The sequence below is a fragment of the Sinocyclocheilus anshuiensis genome, unplaced genomic scaffold, assembly GCF_001515605.1.
Source record: "Sinocyclocheilus anshuiensis isolate Anshui unplaced genomic scaffold, SAMN03320099.WGS_v1.1 scaffold152, whole genome shotgun sequence".
Classification (NCBI taxonomy): Eukaryota; Metazoa; Chordata; class Actinopteri; order Cypriniformes; family Cyprinidae; genus Sinocyclocheilus; species Sinocyclocheilus anshuiensis.
The window spans coordinates 3,064,828-3,085,615 of NW_015555781.1; the positions used below are offsets into that span (position 1 = coordinate 3,064,828).

General features: G+C 38.6%; 1 protein-coding gene across 3 annotated transcripts in view; it reads left to right on the plus strand.

Annotated features, from left to right (window-relative positions):
• The window catches only part of LOC107674676 (E3 ubiquitin-protein ligase SMURF1-like), a 46,332-nt gene extending 25,703 nt beyond the window's left edge, over positions 1 to 20,629 (plus strand). The window contains exons 2-18 of one of the 3 annotated variants that reach the window (XM_016468740.1): positions 2,913 to 2,951; positions 6,044 to 6,152; positions 6,319 to 6,452; positions 6,614 to 6,679; positions 7,116 to 7,191; positions 7,333 to 7,571; positions 8,321 to 8,405; positions 10,218 to 10,364; positions 10,685 to 10,886; positions 11,812 to 11,915; positions 12,197 to 12,311; positions 12,515 to 12,693; positions 13,397 to 13,534; positions 13,869 to 13,989; positions 16,657 to 16,858; positions 17,358 to 17,442; positions 18,272 to 20,629. In XM_016468740.1, coding sequence (XP_016324226.1) covers positions 2,913 to 2,951; positions 6,044 to 6,152; positions 6,319 to 6,452; positions 6,614 to 6,679; positions 7,116 to 7,191; positions 7,333 to 7,571; positions 8,321 to 8,405; positions 10,218 to 10,364; positions 10,685 to 10,886; positions 11,812 to 11,915; positions 12,197 to 12,311; positions 12,515 to 12,693; positions 13,397 to 13,534; positions 13,869 to 13,989; positions 16,657 to 16,858; positions 17,358 to 17,442; positions 18,272 to 18,371 — 2,141 coding nt within the window. In that variant the 3' untranslated portion in view covers positions 18,372 to 20,629. The remainder of the gene's footprint in view (positions 1 to 2,912; positions 2,952 to 6,043; positions 6,153 to 6,318; positions 6,453 to 6,613; positions 6,680 to 7,115; positions 7,192 to 7,332; positions 7,572 to 8,320; positions 8,406 to 10,217; positions 10,365 to 10,684; positions 10,887 to 11,811; positions 11,916 to 12,196; positions 12,312 to 12,514; positions 12,694 to 13,396; positions 13,535 to 13,868; positions 13,990 to 16,656; positions 16,859 to 17,357; positions 17,443 to 18,271) is intronic. The other 2 variants (XM_016468741.1, XM_016468742.1) reach the window with 2 other exon arrangements.
• Positions 20,630 to 20,788: the final 159 nt, after the last annotated feature.

The window sequence follows — 20,788 nt, forward strand, 5'->3', positions numbered from 1 at the left end:
CTGATGATAGCTGCTCGCATCTCAGCTTGTCTAACAGACATTTCTTGCTGGATGAAGGACCATCACCTTCAACTCAACCTTGCTAAGACAGAACTGCTCGTGGTCTCAGCCAACCCAGCACTTCATCACAACTTCTATATACAGCTGGGTTTGTCAACCATAACTCCTTCCAGGACAGCCAGGAACCTTGGAGTTGTGATCGATGATCAGTTAAGATTCACAGACCATATTGCTACAACGGCCCAGTCCTGCAGATTTGCCTTATACAACATTAGGAAGATTAGACCCTTCCTATCAGAGCAAGCTGCACAACTCCTTGTCCAAGCTCTTGTTCTCTCCAGACTGGACTATTGTAATGCTCTCTTGGCAGGCCTTCCCGCATGTACTATCAAGCCTCTGCAACTGATCCAGAATGCAGCAGCGAGAGTGGTCTTTAAAGAGCCGAAAAAAGCTCACGTTACACCTCTCTTCATTAGTTTACACTGGCTACCAGTAGCTGCTCGCTTCAAATTCAAGGTACTGATGTTTGCCTACAAGACAACAACTGGCGCTGCACCAATATACCTAAACTCGCTAGTTCAAACTTATGCGCCCTCCAGAAGCTTGCATTCTGCAAGTGAACAACGCCTTGTGGTGCCATCCTAAAGAGGCACAAAATCACTATCACAGACCTTTTCCTGGACTGTGCCTCAGTTCGAACAGCCATTTTCTAAAAACGTCTAAAGACATCTTTTTTTAGCACTTACCTATTCTATTCTATTATGTTCTATTCTATTCCATTCTATTAAAAAAACAAAAAACAAACCCTAGCTATGTGTACTGTGCTAGACTAACTGAGACTTGTCACAGCACTTGTATACTGTTGCTCTCTCGTTCGTCTGACTGCTTCTATTGTTCTCCTTATTTGTAAGTCGCTTTGGATAAAAGCGTCTGCTAAATGATTAAATGTAAATGTAATGTAAATAGCCTTCTGCAGGGACAACAAGAATACATCAAATAAAAGGGTACAAGTGCTTTTTGCTGTCTTTGCTGCTTTTTTCTAGGATTCTGATTTTAACAGCAGAAACGCTAGTATGTTTTCTTTGATGTACACGCTGGGATCGAGGGAAGATGCTTCTGTTGTCATCAACAGGAACCAGTCAAAAAGATATTTTAATCTCATCATGTCATTTCAAAACTGTATAATGTTCCTCCTCCAGAACTCAAAAGGAGGTGTTTTTAAAGTGCCCCTATTATGGGTTATGAAAGGTTCATATTTTGGTTTTGGGAGTCCCCAACAACAGGTTGACATGCATGCAAGGTCAAAAAACACTTTCATTGTCTTATAATATGCATTTATTTTTACTTTCTTTTGAGAGACAATAACTTTATACACGGTGCACGCTCAGATTTAAAACTTTGCAGGATCATTCACTTAGAGCTGTGTTACACACTGCATAAAAGGTAATTTTTAAAAATCCATAATAGGGGCACTTTAGGAATATTTCAGTTGCTTCGGCCATTTAATAAAATCATCATTCATACACATTCATTGTGTAGCCATGGGAATTTTTCAATATATTTTTTGTATTCTGCATAAAAATGTTCTGCATATTTGGAATTATGAAAGGATAACATCATTTTCATTTTTTGGCCAAACTGACCCTTTAACGGTTTTCCAGTGTAATAATTATCACAACCCTACTAAACAAGGTCATATGAGCGATTGGGCATAAAAGTATTTTCTGCACCATTACTCAGCTATCAGATAAATGTTTTTGGGTAACCATGTAAAGTGGTGAAAGGGACAGATTGCAACTAGGGCTGCACGATAAATCGCATGCGATATTTAATGCGCATAAGAATAAATCAATATCGCATGCGATTTATCGTGCAGCCCTAATTGCAACCATTTCAAAGTTTATTAGTATGTTCATAAATTGGATGGTTGCCAGACCATAAATTGGGTGGTTGCCAGACAAAGTTGTGTTTACCATGTCATGTGTTGTGCGGCATTCATTTGTACTGTGTCTGTTCTGACAGCACGCATGAATTAGCCCTGTGACCTCATGGGAGAAATGAAAAACTCTTTAGAGGTAGAACACAGGCCTTCTCTGTTTGTCCAGTAACACACACACTCAAACCAGACAATTCAGAATCAACCATTGTCAAGCTGCACAGCATATGATGCCCCACAGTTTCCTGTTGTGCTGTGACTGCAGGGCAGTATAGGCTTTTGCACTTTGCTAATACCACTTCTCCACTGTTATGTACATTTTTCTTGTCCAAAATGATGCAGGTCATTGGTTTGCTATTACCTTGTCCTCCGTATACACAGTGCATTTTTGAGAAGATGAATATTGCTGACCACACCTGCTCTGTCTCACACCACAGCGTGTCAAACATGAGCTGACACCAACCTTATTCACAAATGCTGCTTCTCTTAAGTGCACCAAGTCCCATTGAAAAGCGTGAAATCACATTGCAGCCTAACACAGAATGACCTTTGATATTTTCACATTAGGTGAAGGCTAGCCAAGAAAAAAAACCCTCTCAGGCAGATGGCTTAGGCTTTACATATCCAGGGAAAAGATGTGGATTTGGGGTGCTGACTAACAGCATTGAGAGGAAGTCTGTCTGATTTATTCTGTTCAGGCTGTGCTGGGATGGCCCCAGCGGCCCCTCTTGAGGGACTAGGGGCAGGGATCCTGGTCATGTCAGTTAGTTAGTGGAATGAGGCCCAGCTCTCTCTTTAAAGCTGCCTCTGCAGATAAATGCTGTTTTCAGTCACACTCACATCAGCAGCAAAGCTTTTAAATGCATCAGACTTTCAATTATTTATTTTCCATGTTCATAAATTCCAAAGTAAGTGGTGCATCTGTTGATATATTGAATGATTTGGGATGATAATGATTTTTTTCTTTTTCTTTCAGTATTATGTGCCAAGAATCTGGCAAAGAAAGACTTCTTCCGTAAGTATACCTCATTTCACCTCCTTTTTCACAATCCTTCGTGTACCTTGGTGTTTACTGGCCCTCATGTCACTCCAAAACTGCATGACTTTTGAATAATGCGCTGGTTGTTCTTTTCCATATAATTACAGTAAATTGGGCATTCAAGCTTCAAAAATTGGTAAAAAAGCACCATAAAAGTATCGTAGCAGTAGTCCATGATAATTGTGCACTATTTTCAAAGTCTTCTGAAGTCAGTCTGATCATTTTGTAAAAGACTAAAATTGAAGTTATTATTTCCTGATACAGCAGTGTGCTAACTGCTTTAAAATCATTCAGACCAATTTTGTGAATTGGATCAACCATTTAATTGAAAAGAACAATTCAGTTCACAAATTGGATGTCACTACTTCTCTCTTAAACTTTTATAAATGCACCAAGGTGAGATTGGGTTGAATTATGACACAAAGCTATCAAATGATTTCAGAATCCATGAAATTTAGAGCATATGTCAGTGATGCTTTCGGTTTCTTTTGTTTTAGAGTTTGACAACAACAGTCCTCATTCAGTTTCAGTGTAAATTCACATCTTTGTTGAAAAGAGTAGCAAGGATTTTCTTCAAGTTCACCTTTTGTTTTTCACATAATGTTAAAAGACTTTGAAGTGTTACTTTTGGATGAATTATTATTTGACTTTAAATGCCCCTCAGAAATGGCTGTATGAAACATTTGTGATTCTGGAACATTAGTGCCTCTCTCCTCTGAGTTGTTCAGAGCCGACCACTGGCTGCTTGTATCACTGGGTGGACTCACATCCTCATTCGGTGGCTCCTCATCAGATTCCACCCACTACAGCATGAGCACACTTCACTTTTCTGCAGTCTGAGCTCTCCATCCCAGCTGTTCTGACTGACAGGCTTGTTTGCACCACTGGCCCCGTCAGTGTGTGTCCCACATATTATTCAAATGCCTGGTGTGCGTCATTCATAGATCCTGTTTCTGTGCCATGTCCATTTATGCTTCTCGTATAACAAAAGGCCACATGAGAATGTATGAGGAAGACAGGCAAAACAAGACCAGTTGTCCCTGATAATAATACATTAAATTATTAGTCTTAATGTTCCACAACAGATGCAGCATGCATTTCTCAGTAGTCTTTTTTCCCCACTCACTGAAATGCTTTCAGTGGAAATGCTCTTCATAGCTTCATGCCACCGAATGAACGGTTCACAGAACATGAGTCTGTCCTTTCAATAACACTGAGCAAAAAGCATTGCAAAGGCTATGACTAAACAACATAATACAGGACTCCAGACTGCACCTAAAATGATTGCAATTGTAACACGAAAATAAACATTTATGACCGTAATTTAAAATCTGATTACTGTTGGTTAGGCTTGCTGCGATAGACGGTGTTTTCGGTTATACCAGTGTTAAGCCGCAACACCGGTTACGTCATTTGCCTGCCGCGGCACCACCCCCCACCGTCGTTTGGATATTTTTATAGTAACAAAAATAATTTAGCCTAGTTCAGTTAGAGGACAGACACTTTTAAAAACTAAACGCTCAATGCAGCGTGCCGAACTGTGCGTGAACGACAGTGCACCACGGAGCAGGAGTCAGATTTTATTTATCACGTGTCGAGTCGAGTCGAGCTGACTGACATGAGTGAGGTGAGAAAGACAAGATGATGGCAGAAGATTGTTTAGAAAGGAAATGCAAAGGCGCCTGTTTGTCAATATTTTAGATTTTGAAAAGCCTATTGACTGGAAGTTTTTTTTTTAAACATTAGTTTCTTATTTATTTGGTGAAGAAAAGAGGGAAACTCAAACGAACTAACACCCCTACCCCCACCCCAACGGTGATACCGGTATTACCGGTGTTGTCACGCGTTGATTAACCGGTGGGAAAATTTCCTCACCGTCACAACCCTACTGTTGGTGATGTAACCCATGATGTCTGATTCTCGAGCGAATTACTGGTTCTTTGAATGAATCATTTAAACACATTAACGAATCAGTCTCATGTTCTTATCAGTTATCAGTTTGAATAATCTAGCAGCTGACTAAGAAACACTCAAATATGTTACAAAAATACTGTTGGTTACTTTTTAGCATATACATTAACAGTAAACTATGCCAATCAGTTGTAAGGTGGAATCATTTTTAAGAGTGAGGTTTGCTTGGCTGTGAATGTGAAAGCTCAGTTACATGAACCATCAAGCGAAATTTGACTCTAAAATTGGAATATGCTACACACCTTTTGCCCAGATTTTTGCCCTGATTTGCAGTCTGGAGGATTCGATGCTAGTTGCCAAAAGTCAGAGCCAGTCTACAGATATTTGCCATTTGGAGATGACAGAATTTACAGATAAATAATGGGCACATAATGTATAAAGGGCACCGTTTTTAAGCTTTGGACTATGATTTCATCCAGTCAGATGATATCAAACAAGTTTAAAATTTTGCGCCAGTTTTAGAATGCATTATTTTTGCTTGTCATGAGGCACGTTTCTATGCAAGAATGTTTTGGTCAGAACGACTTGAAAGTCTGGTAGTGCGTGAGAACTTCAGTCATTTAGAGTATGATGCCCAGTTTTCTCTGTAACCATTTACAAAGTCAAGTGTTTTAAAATCTGTTCAGAAGTCACATAGTGTATTCCAGCCTTTACAGAACAGTGATATTTATGTGGCACAAAAACAGTCAGGATCACTAGATTGACAGCATCATGGTGGAACACGAATTTATACTAAAAAAACTAGTAACACATCCTAGTTTATATAACTTTTTTTATACAAGCACTTTTTTTTCACATTACTTTTCATTAATTGCCTGCCAAAAAAAAGTGATTGTAAAATCACTTTCAGAGGCTTTATGTGTAAGCGAATCTCTAACTTGGCAATTGAAAGTCAGTAGCTCCATGGTCGTACTTTTTGGTCTGGGGATCTGTAAAGCCATCCAAATATTTTCAGTCTATCTAAATTTTTGCAGCTGTCATTGTAGAAGCTGCTTAGATGTCCAGATTGTAACGGGCAATGAGAGGACAGTCTGTGACAGCCGAGTTTGTCCTCTGTTGTTTATTTGTCTTCCTGCCACACTGTCGTTCTGCTGCAGGTTTGCCTGATCCTTTCGCCAAAGTGGTGGTGGATGGCTCGGGGCAATGTCACTCTACAGACACAGTCAAAAGCACATTGGACCCCAAGTGGAATCAGCATTACGACCTGTGAGCAAATTCCTCTATAAAGATGCTGATGCCTAATTTTGGTTGTTCTCAGTGGTATTCGTGATGTTGTGCAGTTTCAGTCATTTAGTTAATCTTTAAAATAATGGAAACAATATTAGCTAGTGATTTTAAAAGGAGGAAACTGCTAAAGAGAGTCTTTCTGCAGGTATATTGGGAAGACAGATTCCATCACCATTAGCATATGGAACCATAAGAAGATCCATAAGAAGCAGGGTGCGGGTTTCTTAGGCTGTGTGCGGCTCCTGTCCAACGCCATCAGCAGACTAAAAGACACAGGCTGTGAGTGTGATACTTTTATAGCCTGCCGTAATCTCTTTATTGAGCCACATCACAGTCGTTACATGTCTTCATTAAATTTGTGGTAAACTGTGTATCTGTAGTCTATAAAGTTTGATGAGCTAGTTTGATTACATCTTGTTGTTTATCTATCTCACCATCAGACCAGCGTTTAGACTTATGCAAGCTGAACCCATCTGACAGTGATGCTGTCCGTGGACAGATCGTTGGTAAGTATTAAGCAATGCAGGTAGAACTTGTACAGAATTTTTCAGATACAGTGGCCCCAAAATGTATTTAGCCACTTCAATGACACTTTTAAAATAAGTATTTGCACAAGATAACAAAATATCAAACTGAGAGTTTATTTTAAAGAAAGAAAACACAAGTGCAGTTTTTCATTCAAAACATTTAAGATGAAATTTGGCTCATTAAAGTGAAGTTAGTTCTGAGAAAAGCATTATTTGTAGATATTTGCAGTCAAGATCATATTTTTATTTTATGTGTGTCATTGAAATGTCTAAATACTTTGTGTAAATTCAAATGTCAGCTAACAAACTAATGAAAATTAATATTCCTGAATCAGTATTTGACTAAATGAAGAGTCTTCTAACTAAATGCCTCACTGTGAAGACTTTTCTTTAACCATTTTGTTTATTTTTGTAGTGAGTCTGCAGACCAGAGACAGAATTGGCAGTGGAGGGCCTGTGGTTGACTGTAGAGGACTAGTAGAGAATGAAGGGTGAGCCAACTTTTGTCTTGAGGATGCACTTTTTTTTAAGCACTGTCTTGTTCATCAATACCAAGACTGTAGATTTGACCCAGTGAAATGTTTGTGGCTGTATGTATTTTAGCACCTGCTCTGTATGTGTGTATGTTTCAGGCCAGTCTTTGAAGACTCGGGGCCCGGACGGCCTCTCAGCTGCTTCATGGAGGAGCCCATGCCATACACAGATCCTACAGGAGCCGCTGGCGGGGGCAACTGCCATGCACTTGAGTCACCCAATCAGGAGCAACGGCTACAAGCACAACGCATCAGAAACCAAGATTCCAGAGGGCACGCACACACCCCCCAAAATAGACCACACGGACACCAGTCCCCCGACCTCCCTGAGGGCTACGGTAAGTGTTAGTGTGTTATGAATGGTGAGGATGAAATTTACCTGGATGTGTTTTTTTTACGTCTGATTGTTTAAGCTTTTCATTTTTTGTCGGTGCTTTAAAACACCACTGGTACTGCCATCAGAGTACTGATTTTGTAACAAATTCACTTCAAATTGCCTGGTGTGAGCAATTTTCCTGTCATTATGTATAGTCTGCAGGTCACTGTTCTTTTTTGAGGGCTGTCAGTTTTGTGCAATAAGAGGTTTATATAAATATTTAACTATAAAATATGTAGTTTTGCACATCCCTAGTGCGTATACCTGATCTCCTACCCACAGTACTACTGGAGTCCACTGAGACTAATACAGCTTAGTGATCAGGGTAGAGGCTACTAAAGTGCAGTGAACTGGGGAGACTGAGCTCTGAAAGGAGTCTATTCACTCTGGCACTGCTGCTTTAGCTGAGCCGTGTGGCCACTGCGGCCCACATTACACAGGTGGATTGGCTGTGGTAAAGCCCCTCATTGGAGTAACCGTGCCTGACCCTGTTGGTGTTGTGGTCGAGTCCTCTGCCGTGACCAGTGGACGGCGCCAGTGTAATTAAATCTCAGACTAGACATGCCACACTAGCTGTGTGCCATCTGAGAACTGGAAGCTCAGCGTCCTGTTGCAGTTGCCCTGGCGCTCGTTTAGGTTACGTGTAAACTGGCGTCTGAGTTAGCTGTGGCTCATTCACTCTTAACGTGTCTTTTCTCTTTTCTAATACAGAGCAAAGGACCACCGTGCAGGGCCAAGTCTATTTTCTGCACACACAGACTGGCGTGAGCACCTGGCATGATCCCAGAATACCCCGGTAGGTTTAATCACCACCCGCCTTTGCTGAAATAACGATTGCCCTTGTTTGATTGCTCCTCGCTGCTAATGTGAAATCACTCTAATCACAGATCTTTAATGTCCACAATCAGCTAACTTGATAATCAGCAATCTCAGTTAATAGCTGCTACTGTTGACATTGTGAAGCATAATAATTTGATCAACATCATAATAATGACCTCAGAAGCATGAGAAAAGGGACACAAGGTGAAGCCTGTTAGTGAGGAAAGCAGGGTGGGAAATCAACACATGCCACCAGCTAAATGCAAATGCTTTTTGTGCAGTGGCAGGTTATTTTGCCTTAACAGTCACTGTTGCGTGTGACCTCTTAAATTGGTCAAATAACATGCTTGTATATTCAACACACACATGTGAGTATGTTTTGAATAAGTTCTTATATACTGTCGACTGTTTGTTTTCATCTTCAGTTTCACCAGCATCTCTTTAAAGGGATAGTTCATCCAAAAATGAAAATTTGATGTTTATCTGCTTACCCCCAGGGCATCCAAGATGTAGGTGACTTTGTTTCTTCAGTAGAACACAAATTATGATTTTTAAGTCCAACCGTTGCAGTCTATCAGTCGTATAATGCATGGCAATGTTAACAAAATCTATGAGAGTAAAAAAAACATGCACAGACAAATCCAAATAATACGTGGAAAGTCACCACTCCCGAATAAGTTCGCGCGAGAGAACGTGATTTTTTAGTTTTAAGTCGGTTTGAACAATCCGGATAAGCGCAAGTAAGTACCATTTTGATTAGCCGTCGTACCTACAATGACTGTGCACTGTGTAAACAATGAGTGACGTATACGCGCGAGATCACTTCCGGCGCTTGCGTAAACTACGACAGAGCGCGTACACACCTCACTGGGTGATGCTTGCGCGCGCCCAAAGACAGTTGGACATAGTGGTGTATTAGAGGTAAAAAATGATATAAATACTGTTCGGTTTCTGGCACAAACCGATCGTTTCGTGTGTTAGGACATCAATGTGTTGTTCTACTGAAGAAACAAAGTCACCTACATCTTGGATGCCCTGGGGGTAAGCAGATAAACATCAAATTTTCATTTTTGGATGAACTATCCCTTTAAGGCAAGTCAGTCCACTTGGTGTCTGTCTATGTTATGCCCCGGGCAGCTTTTTTTCCTAATTGGGTAATAAATACTAGCTCTACTTGCATGGAGAAAGTTTACTTTTTTGAAAGAAAATCATACCTTTATTCAGCAAGGATGCATTAAATTGATCAAAAGTTATAGTCAAGTAATTTATGCTACAAAAAAAAAAATCTGTTTAAAAATAATGCTTTCAAAAGAATCCTAAAAAAAAGTATCATGGTTTCCACAAAAATATTAATCAGCACAAGTCTTTTCAACATAATAATAGTAAGTTTCTTAATAGTAAAAAGTTTCTTATTGATTTCTGAAGGATCATGTGACACTGGAAACTGAAGTAATGGCTACTGAAAATTCAGCTCTGCCATCACATGATTAAATTACATTTGAAAATACGTTAATATAGAAACATTCATTTTAAATTGTAGTAATATTTCACAATAGTACTAAGCATAAGAGATTTCTTTTCAAACATTAAAAAAAATCTTACCCACTCTTTTGAATTTAACAAAAATATAAATGGTTGGTAAAATCCAAGTGTCTGGTAAAATAGGGCATTCGCCTGCCATTGTGGCTGGTGGATGAAAAAAGTTAATTTCCCACCCTGAAAGGAGGTAAAAAGATACACCATTATATGTGTTGAGCACCAAGTGTGATGGGTGCGCTTGCTCCTTCAGGGATTTGAACAGCGTGAGTTGTGAGGAGCTGGGCCCTCTGCCGCCCGGCTGGGAGATCAGGAGCACTGTGTCAGGACGAATTTATTTTGTCGACCATAATAATAGAACCACGCAATTCACTGACCCCAGGTTACACCACATCATGAGGTAAAACATTTTTCACATCGGCTTTGCTCATAACATCTGATTACTCATTACAGCTCTTAAATTATCCTGTTAATTATTCACCACAATGAATAAATCATCCTTGTGTAATTAAAGTTGCTAGTAATGATAATTGCTTGCTCGTATAAGGGTTTATTAAATTAATTCTCAAAATTTATTTAATTCCTAATCGTCCCTAGTGGGAGTGTAACCCAAATGATGCATGAAAATTTCTTGGTCCAGTGTCTTGATAAACTGCTATCAATGTGTGGATGTATTGGTACACATGTGACATTTATGTGTGTTTTGCATGTGATGAGCAGCCAACACTCTCAGGGGAAGGAGTCGAGCCAGGCTCTGCCTGTACAGATGGAGGTTGGTATGGAGGAGGGTGACGGGGAGCTACCGGTGCGCTACGAGAGAGATCTGGTCCAGAAACTTAAAGTTCTCCGCCATGAGCTCTCCCTGCAGCAGCCTCAAGCTGGCCACTGCCGCATAGAAGTGTCCCGTGAGGAGATCTTTGAGGTACTCGCAGTCACACAGCTGAATAATGCCAGTCATGTATTGCATGCATAATTTAGTTCTAACAGCGCTGTGGAACTGTTTTTGTCATTTGAAGTGACTAGAGATGCATCACCATTAGGTTTGCACACTGATGCTTGCTTTTTGGTTTCCAACAGTAGGATGCCAATATCAGTATCTTAAGTAATGCTGCAGTTTTTGGTCAGAGCAATATGAGACAGATAATTTTAGGAGAGTATGTCTGTTATTTTGTATTTTCTACTTTATTTAGTTTAATATACATCACTGGTAATCCTGTGCATGACTCATCAGTGCACATTATTCCAAAGAAAAACAAATTGTAATCTTTTATCCCAGTGTAGAGTTAATATGTTTGTGGTCAGTAAGATTTAAGTCTCTTGTGTTCACCAAGGATACATATATTAGAATTAAAACTGTTTTATATTTTAAAATGCAGTTTATTCCTGATGGCATAGCTGAATTTTCTGTCTTCAGTGTCACATGATTCTTATTTATATTATTCTGAAAAGCTGATTTATTAATACATTTCTTAGTAATGTGGAACATTTTTATCATTCTTTAATGAATAGAAACATCAAAACAACATTAATTTGAAACGGATACTTTTTATAACTTTATAAACTTCTTTACAGTCACTTTTGATAAATTTTTATGTACCCTTTCTGAATAAAAGTATTAATTTCTTTAATAATATCATATTGGCCCCAAACTTTTGAATGGTAGTGCAGTAACTTGCTGTTTGAAACGATCTTTTGAAACTTCTTTGAAATAATGGCCAAAATGTACATATTATTTTAAGCTAGTTTACAATTTGTTTCATTTATAAATTAAGCTTAATATGTAATTTATGTAAATTAATGTTTCACAATTAGAAATATATCACATTTCTGCTCTATCTGTGCAACAGGAGTCTTATAGACAGATCATGAAGATGAGACCCAAAGACCTGAAGAAGCGGCTGATGGTGAAGTTCAGAGGAGAGGAGGGGCTAGATTACGGTGGAGTTGCTAGGTAGCATATGAATCTGTTCCATGCAAAAGGTTCTCATTAATTAATTTCCCCTGTGCCTCATTATTCCCCTATCTCTTTTCGAACGCCAGACCTGACTTAATAATTTCAACAGTTTAGCTGAATCTCAGCCAGGCTTATCAGCATGCAGGGCATCATGTTCACGATATTGCAGGTGTTCCCCTGTTGAGCACAGAGTTTAGACTGAACTGCAGCCAGCAAGACACATATATGAGCATCTTAAACAAAATCTGACTTCTATCTGAATTCCTGTCCTGTTCCAGGGAATGGTTATATCTCCTCTGCCATGAGATGCTGAATCCATACTACGGCCTGTTTCAGTACTCCACTGATAACATCTACACACTACAGATCAACCCAGACTCATCCATCAACCCTGTAAGTCGTGCAGCGACCTATGTTTCATTTTCTCACCTAAACAAGACCCAATAAATCTGTATGTTATGAAGAAATTCAGCAAAGGCTGTGCTTCTTGGACCACTCTATGGTTGTCATGTGTGCTTGAAAAGGTTCACCAAGCATTACGCTGCTGCTGCAGGGTCTCATTAAACTTCCTCTCACGCCCTCTGCTGTTTTCTCAGGACCACTTGTCTTACTTCCACTTTGTTGGGCGGATTATGGGTCTGGCTGTTTTCCACGGGCACTACATCAATGGAGGCTTCACCTTGCCCTTCTACAAGCAGCTCCTGGGGAAGCCCATCCAGCTTTGTGACCTTGAGACTGTGGACCCAGAGCTGCACAAGAGCCTCGTCTGGATACTGTGAGTGAATTTTATAAGAAATGTTCAGATCAATTTCAATAGAATGAAATAAAGTTTATTTTGCTTAAAGAAAATCAAGTCTTTTAGACCAAGAGAGAGCACTTATATTTCCCACAGATTTTCTATAGCACTGTTGTGCTTGTCCCACTTTTAAAGTAAAGATTTTGAAATGACACAAGCTAGAATGTGACAAATCTAACATCTGGTGGAAATAGGATTTAAAAAAATATAGCAACCCCTTCCCAATTCTTATTTTTCAGCATTAAAATAATACAATAATAATTAAAATATCTGCAACACCAGTTAAAGGACACACCAGCTTGTTATTAGGATTTTTCACATTTTAGAATAAAATAATAATAATAATAAAATAATAGAATAATTAAAACATCCAAATTATGTAATGACACAAGTAGAGAAAGTATAGGCTTCATGCTTCTTCATGCTTGAGTACAGTGTTAGTATTTGGTTGTGGCAGTATTTGTTGTGCTGCTTTTTTAATGTATGCTAATTTGAATGAAAAAAAGGCTTTTTTAAAATGAGAATATAATGAGAATCACCATGGCAAATGTTGGGAATTACAACAAAAAACATTCAGTGTGGTCAAAAAAACAGCTTGATATTTATGTGTTGTTAATGGGTAGCCTGTTGAATGTAAGCAACAATATAAATAACTTTGCTATATTTGTCTTTTGTTTTTTAGAGAGAATGACATCACATCTGTTTTGGACCACACCTTCTGCGTAGAACATAATGCTTTTGGCAAATTCCTCCAACATGAGCTGAAACCAAACGGCAAGAACATCCCGGTCACAGAGGAGAACAAGAAAGAATATGTGAGGTATGAAGAGGTCCATGCATGTGAACTGACCAGACACAGCAAATTCATGATCACGCTCTCAGAGAAAGTCAGCCAGCAGAGGGCAGCAGTCACATGGCTAGTTGCCTCACTGCTTTTCCACTGTCAATTTGATTGAGTGAACCCTGGATATATAAGCTACTGCTCAAGAATGTTAAAGGAATGTCAATTTTTATGGGAGTCGTTATTTTGTGCGAGTCATTGCCAAATAGAAATGAATCAGAGGTTGTTAATGGTGGACTAAGGGTTGCAGATGCCTGTTAGTGTTCTCCACGTTCCACTGCAAGTCTCTAATGATTGATTGTGTCTGTGTTAGGCTGTATGTCAACTGGAGATTCATGCGAGGCATTGAGGCCCAGTTCCTCGCCCTGCAGAAGGGCTTCAACGAACTTATACCACAGCATCTGCTCAAGCCTTTTGACAACAAGGAACTTGAGGTAATTCAGACATTTCAGACATGCTGAATGGATAGGCTGATGAAGAGAATGCTCTGGCTAATGTCAGAGACATTAAAAGGGGAGGAGACAGACCCTTTATATTATATAATGAATAGGAGAATCAAAACACTAAATATGACATTTCAAGCAAATTATTATTTTTTTTTTTCAAATTTAAATCAGACACTTAAACATACTCTTATTGCTCTCATGGAAGATATTAGGAAAGATTAAATCTAATTACATGTTATTTGTGAGACTTAATGGCCAATAAGAAGAGAAGTGTTTAAAGTATTATTATTATGTCATACAAGCTTTTTTAAATTTTGAATGTTATCATTTAAAGTTTGAGGTCTGTAGGGCTGTCAAAATGACTGAAAAACTAAATTCGAATTTTCTACTTAAATATTATCAAAATTCGAATTATATTCTAATTTAAAAGGCATAATTTCAGTTAGGGGGAAAAAACTTTTGGCTTCTCTCCTGAGACCACAAGAGGGCGCATCGAGCAAAATATTATGCACGTTTCTTCAAAGCGTAATAAAATAACACGACTATCTTTGAAAAAAAGTGCATAATGTTTATAAACCATATATAATTAATAAAGTTGCTTAAACAATTAGAAAAAAAAACAGCACCATGCATGTATGTATAGTTTAATACAAAGGACCGAAAACCAATCACAAAAGAGTAGGCTACTTTCTTCATTTAAAAACATGAGATACAGTGGGATGGGGAAAAACCACCATAACGTCTTTAGACATGTTTTTTAAAAGTTGAACCCAAGCATTAATTTTACATGGCTTTCTAAACATGCCGCTCTCTTGTGCGAGACGCGAGTGCAACACTGATAGATGTCCCTCTAGAAAATGTGATAAATATCCGTTCTGTGTGAACGGCTTGGTTTCAGTTTTGACGCAAACAACAACATCTCCACACTGATGCTCTCGTTTTCCGCAATATATTGAATGAACAACGTAGCAGTGCCGCATCTAGTGGGTTCAACTGGATAGGCTAACAAAAGCATTCAAATGCAATCAATGACACGTACATCGTCATCGCATCTCGTGCGCCACTGATAAGGCTGGCTGACGCAGACCTTAAATTCAAATGCACCGTTTTTGCATTCGAATGTGGATTTTTTTTTTTTTAATTCAATGAATATTTGAAATTCGAAATTTTTTTTGACAGCCCTAGAGGTCTGTAAGATTTTTTTTTTTTTAGTCGAGGCTCAAGGCTGCATTTGTTTGATCAGAAATACAGTAAAACAGTAGCATTGTGAAATATTATAACAATTTTAAATAAGTTTTTAAAAATGTAATTTTAAACACATTATTCCTGTGATGCAAAGCTGAATTTCAGTCTTCAGTGTCACATGATCCTTCAGAAATCATTCTACTATGCTGATTTGCTGCTCAAGAAACATTTCTTATTATCAGTTGAAAACATGCTGCTTAAAGGAGACATATTATGCCCCTTTTTACAATATGTAAATATAAGTCTCTGGTGTCCCCAGAATGTGTCTGTGAAGTTTCAGCTCAAAATACTCCACAGATCATTTATTATATAATTTTGAAAATGCCTATTTTGAGTGGAAGCAGAAAGACACTGTTTTTCGGGCCTGTTTCTTTAAATGCAAGTGAGCTGCTGCTCCCCGCCCCCTTTTCCAGAATAGAGTTGCGCTATTACAGCTTGTACCTGCTAAAAAACATCTGTTTTGGTTCTGATGATCATGTTTATCGCGCTGAAATCATGCGTTTTAAACCATATTAGTTTAAACATCTGATATACGGTTTTCTGAGTGCAGACATCGGAAGCACACGACAGAAAGTGTCTGTCACAGCATGCGAGTACTAAACTAAGTTCTCAACACACAAGTTTACGTTAAAAACACATGAGTTACAAAAACAGTCGGTTATGTCTGTGAAGGTAAACTGCTGGGAAATAAATCACGTTTATTTTAGATCTGTGTGGCAGCAGCAATATACAGTAAATAAATCAATAAATCCACTGCTTTCTTGTCTCCTCTGAGGCTGGGACTCTAAACAGTGTTCTGTGCTCGTCTGTGCAGCCAAAGACTGAACAGTTAGCATGTTTTGCTCAAACTTTCGCCATGGCATTAGCGCTGGTACCCCGTTGTTGCTTGCAAAATCAAAATGACGGCGCCGTGGGTGTAAACTTACAGATTAAGGGGCGTTGATATTATAATGAGATCCCTTTGCCACGTCACCAAGGGAGCGAAATCAGACGCGCTCGTTTTCTCAGACGCTTGCAGAAAAAGGCTTCCCAAAACAAAGTTACTGGGTTAATCTTTTTCACGTTTCCTTGGTTGGTAGATGCACCAGGGACCTGATTATAGCACTTAAAACCTGGAAAAGTCAGATTTTCATGATATGTCACCTTTAATATTTTTGTAGAAATCATAATCATTTAAGGATTTTTTTTGATGAATGGAAATAACAGCATTCATTTGAAATAGAAATCTTTCGTGACATCATAAATGTCTTTTCTGTCATTATTGACATCTTACTTACCCCAAACAGGAAGAGCAGTGTATCTCCATCAAACGACATTCCCTGCCCCCTCATCATCATTTTCTATTCTCCTTACTATCAGTAAATGTGGTGAAAAGGTCAAAAAAAATTTTTGTTTCTCTCTGCATTGTAGCTGATCATCGGTGGTTTGGGCAAGATCGATCTGAACGACTGGAAGGCCAACACGCGGCTGAAGCACTGTGTGGCTGACAGTAACATAGTGAAGTGGTTCTGGCAGGCGGTTGAATCGTTTGACGAGGAGAGGAGAGGCAGACTGCTACAGTTCGTCACAGGCTCCACACGCGTCCCTCTACAAGGCTTCAAAGCACTGCAAGGTGGCTAATGGATAAGCCATGTGCACTTTCAACACACCTGATTGTGCTTGTCAATGTTAAGCTTCCTAGTCTGACACTTTTTAGTTTGTATTGGCCTTAATCCTAGTTAGAAATTCCCTGACTTAAGGCAACATGAAACCAGAATTTATCAATTGTCCCTGAACTTATTATGCACAATTCATCAGTGCATGTAATTCTGAAGCAAAAACAAATTACATGCACATTATAAAATGATCTTTTCATCATTTGAATGATTTTTCTTCATCCATTTTAACTAATAAAGCTGTAGCCTAACATGTTTCAAATGTTCCCTGTACGAACAAAACTATCAAGTTCAACCCTACATTACATCCTGCTGAATATTCAGATTTACTATTAACAATATGAAAGCTAAATGAGTTGTGAATTTCATTGTCTTTTTAAAATAGGGTGTTCATGCTCACTTCTGTTGAGTGTGATGATTTGGAGAACAGTGATAACTAGAATGTATCTTTGTAAGGTTCTACAGGTTCTGCAGGACCAAGACTCTTCACTATTCATTTAATTGATGCCAACACAGACAACCTGCCCAAAGCCCACACATGGTAAGATTTAGTCTTAATCTAAGATAATAAAAGCCTATGGTTTTCAAGTAATGAAGATACAGACTATTGTCTTTTAAAGGGATCGTGTTATGAAGAATCAAACTTTCCTTGATCTTTTGAAACAAGACTGTTTTCAACATTGAAAATAAGAAGAAATGTTTCTTAATCAGCATACTAGAATGATTTCTGAAGGATCTTGTGACACGGAAGACTGGAGTAATGATGCTGAAAATTCAGCTTTGCCATCGCAGAATCACATTATTAAATATGAAAAAAAAAAATATATATATATATATAATATATATATATATAAAATAATATTTAGTAATAATATTTCACAATAATACTGTTTTACAGTATTTGTGATCAAATAAATGCAGCCTTGATGAGCATCAGAGACTACTTTCAAAATTATTAAAAAAAACAGACCCCTAACTGTGCACCCTAATGTATGTACGTACTTCCATACTGTAACCTTCAGCACTCAAAACTTTCCTTTCTAGCCTAGAACAAGCATTTATTGAAAGTAAGCTGCAAAACCAACATTATGAACTTCACACAGATGAATATATGCAAAGTACAAATATATTGCAATTACCTTGCAGAAAACTAAATTGCTATCTTTTCACATGAAAAAGAGTGTTTCTTAAAGGCACGGTTGTAAAACAAAAATAAAAAAACTCTTTATTTCTATGGTCCAAAGAGACGATGGATTGTCATATGACACTATTTGGTGCTTTACTGAAATTAAAGTCATGCTATAAATATTAAACCATACAAATGTGTGATGGAATGAATTCTGAAATACTGACTTCTCTTATTCCTTCAGCTTCAACCGGATCGACATCCCGCCTTACGAGTCATACGAGAAGCTCTACGAGAAGCTCCTGACCGCCGTGGAGGAGACGTGCGGCTTTGCAGTGGAGTGAGCAAGTGCCCTGTCCAGCCAGCCAGCAATGGCAGCAAACCCACCAAACAGCCCCAGCCATCCCTTTCACCCCCCTCCCCTTCTCCAGGACAGACGGACTGGTGTCTCCTGACAGACTTTAGCATCACCCGCCAGCCTGAAACTGCAACGGAGGGGGGTGACCACCCAAGGGCAAAACTCTCAAAGACTAATGATTCCTCACAACGGGATGTGGGAATTGTTTTCCCATTACCACAATAAGTTGCAGAGAAATCTGATCAACGTTTATTTTGTCTCTCAGAAATCCAGTTTGTACTGTCTTTGTCACTGAAGCGGTGGGTTGATAGCGTCTGACTGTAACGCGAGTATGTTTGTGCTGCAGTACGTAGAGACTCGCTGAGCCTGTGGTCTACATGAAGTAGAGCTCACGTTTTAGTCTAGGTGGACTATTTTAACATGCACAGAGCCTGTGACCATTAAACCAGTTTACCTACAGCAAATGCATCTTGGGACATGGTTGGTCTGCATTGTAATGTTCGGTATCGTCTCCACTTATTGACTTTATTTCCTTGCGTCCTGTTCAGTGCTATAGGATGGCATTTCAGTGGTATCCATTTCCTGTACTCATCAGCGTTCTCATTGTAGAAATTAACGCGATTGCTTGAAATCTATTATTGAAATTTTTTTTTTTTGGTCTAAGATCAAGAACATGCTTAACGGCGAGTCATCATCCTCTTGTGGAAACTGTGAATGTCACAGCACCCATGTGTTAATGTTCTTCAGCTGAAGCACAACGATCATGTGCAGTCTAGAGAAGAACCCAAAGCCCTTGCAAAGTCAGCAGTTTCCTGAGCGAGCCAGTATTTTCATTACCTAAAATCTTTTTTTAAACGTTGTTTTTATCCAGTGAGCATTCCTCTGTTGTCAACAAAAGGCCTATTTTTAAAGGTAATGTTTAATGAATGGTGTTTTAATCTGCAGATTTTGAAGCAAGTCAACTTCTGTCACCTTCTGGAAAAACATCCTGATCCATTGTGTCCGTTAACACACCTAAACTGGATTCCTAAGTGTAGCTTTGCAAAGAAAACGGATGTTGAATGTTTTGAAGAAGCTCTTTTTGTCCTTCATTTTGATGGACCCCATTAATCTCTTTAATGAATCCAGCCATTATCATATGGTAACCATTTTAACGTAACGTACCATGAAATTCAACTCTAGACTGTTATTCGTGTGTCTTTTTCATTTAAACCACTGCTTCGACTAACATTCAGCACTTTCGCTGGTACGTGTACAATCACCCGTCATGGAGCGTTTATTCCCCTGTAGGCGAATGTTGATGCCCTTTGGCTCCTTTTAGCTGTGTCGGTACATCTGCAGACTCTGATGGAGTGGGGTTTGGTCCAGGTTTCGGTGTGGTGAAAGAGCAGGGGAGTGTCTTGGATTTCATTATGTAGTGCTTGACGTGCATGGCACCAGATTATTCTTTGTAAATGTAAAGGATGAGCCAACCTCATAGTGTTTATTCAACCACTTTTGTCCTTTTTTCCTCTTTTTTTTTTTTTTAAACCAATTATTTATTACCATGTAATGTCCTTTTAAGTATTGCTGCTATTACCATTATTCCATAGTTTTCAGAGAAGGCTGAGTTCTTGTGAAAGCTATACACTAATCTCTTTTATTTTATGTATGAATCAAAGTATTTAAACCTGCTGCTGATTCTTCAGGACATTAAGAGGACGGGTTCACCTGACCTTTGACCTGGATGGAGTTAGCAAGTGATGTAGGCTGGGCCCCGGTGGTCATGTTCATATTTGTGATATATGCAATAAAATCCATCACCTTTATATTCTTGGTTCTGTCTTAAAATGTCTCTTTCCTCACTTAATGTGTATTGGATCGGTCAGAATTTGTGTCTTTGACAAGTGTACAAAAATAAGTTTTCTGTTTTTCCAAAAGACCATGAATGCCTAGAGTGGTGAACCATTTTTAAACTGGCATAAAGGACATAAGAGGTGACGTTTAATGTGTAATTGTGGGAATGGCTAGTGAGCTTGAAGATGAGTATGGACTTTGCCTGAAGTTACAGTTGTTTTCATATTTCTCTAAGGAAAAACCTTTTTGTAATGTGATGTGACCAGTATCATCACATTGTACAATTATTAGGTCCTGAGTGTCATTGTTTATTCGATGCAAGAGTAATGTAACTTACTATGTACTAAACATTTCTGAAAAAAATGCAGTGTAAATAAGATTATATTAAAGAAACTAAATTGCAGTCCATTTCTTCTTGCTCTTTTTTTTTTGTCTTTGTTTGCACATATATTGTGAATTTTATTTAGTAATGAATGTTAAAGGAATAGTTCACCCAAAAATGAAATCTACTCGCCCTCAGGCTATCCAAGATGCATATGAGTTTGTTTCTTGATCTGAACAGATTTG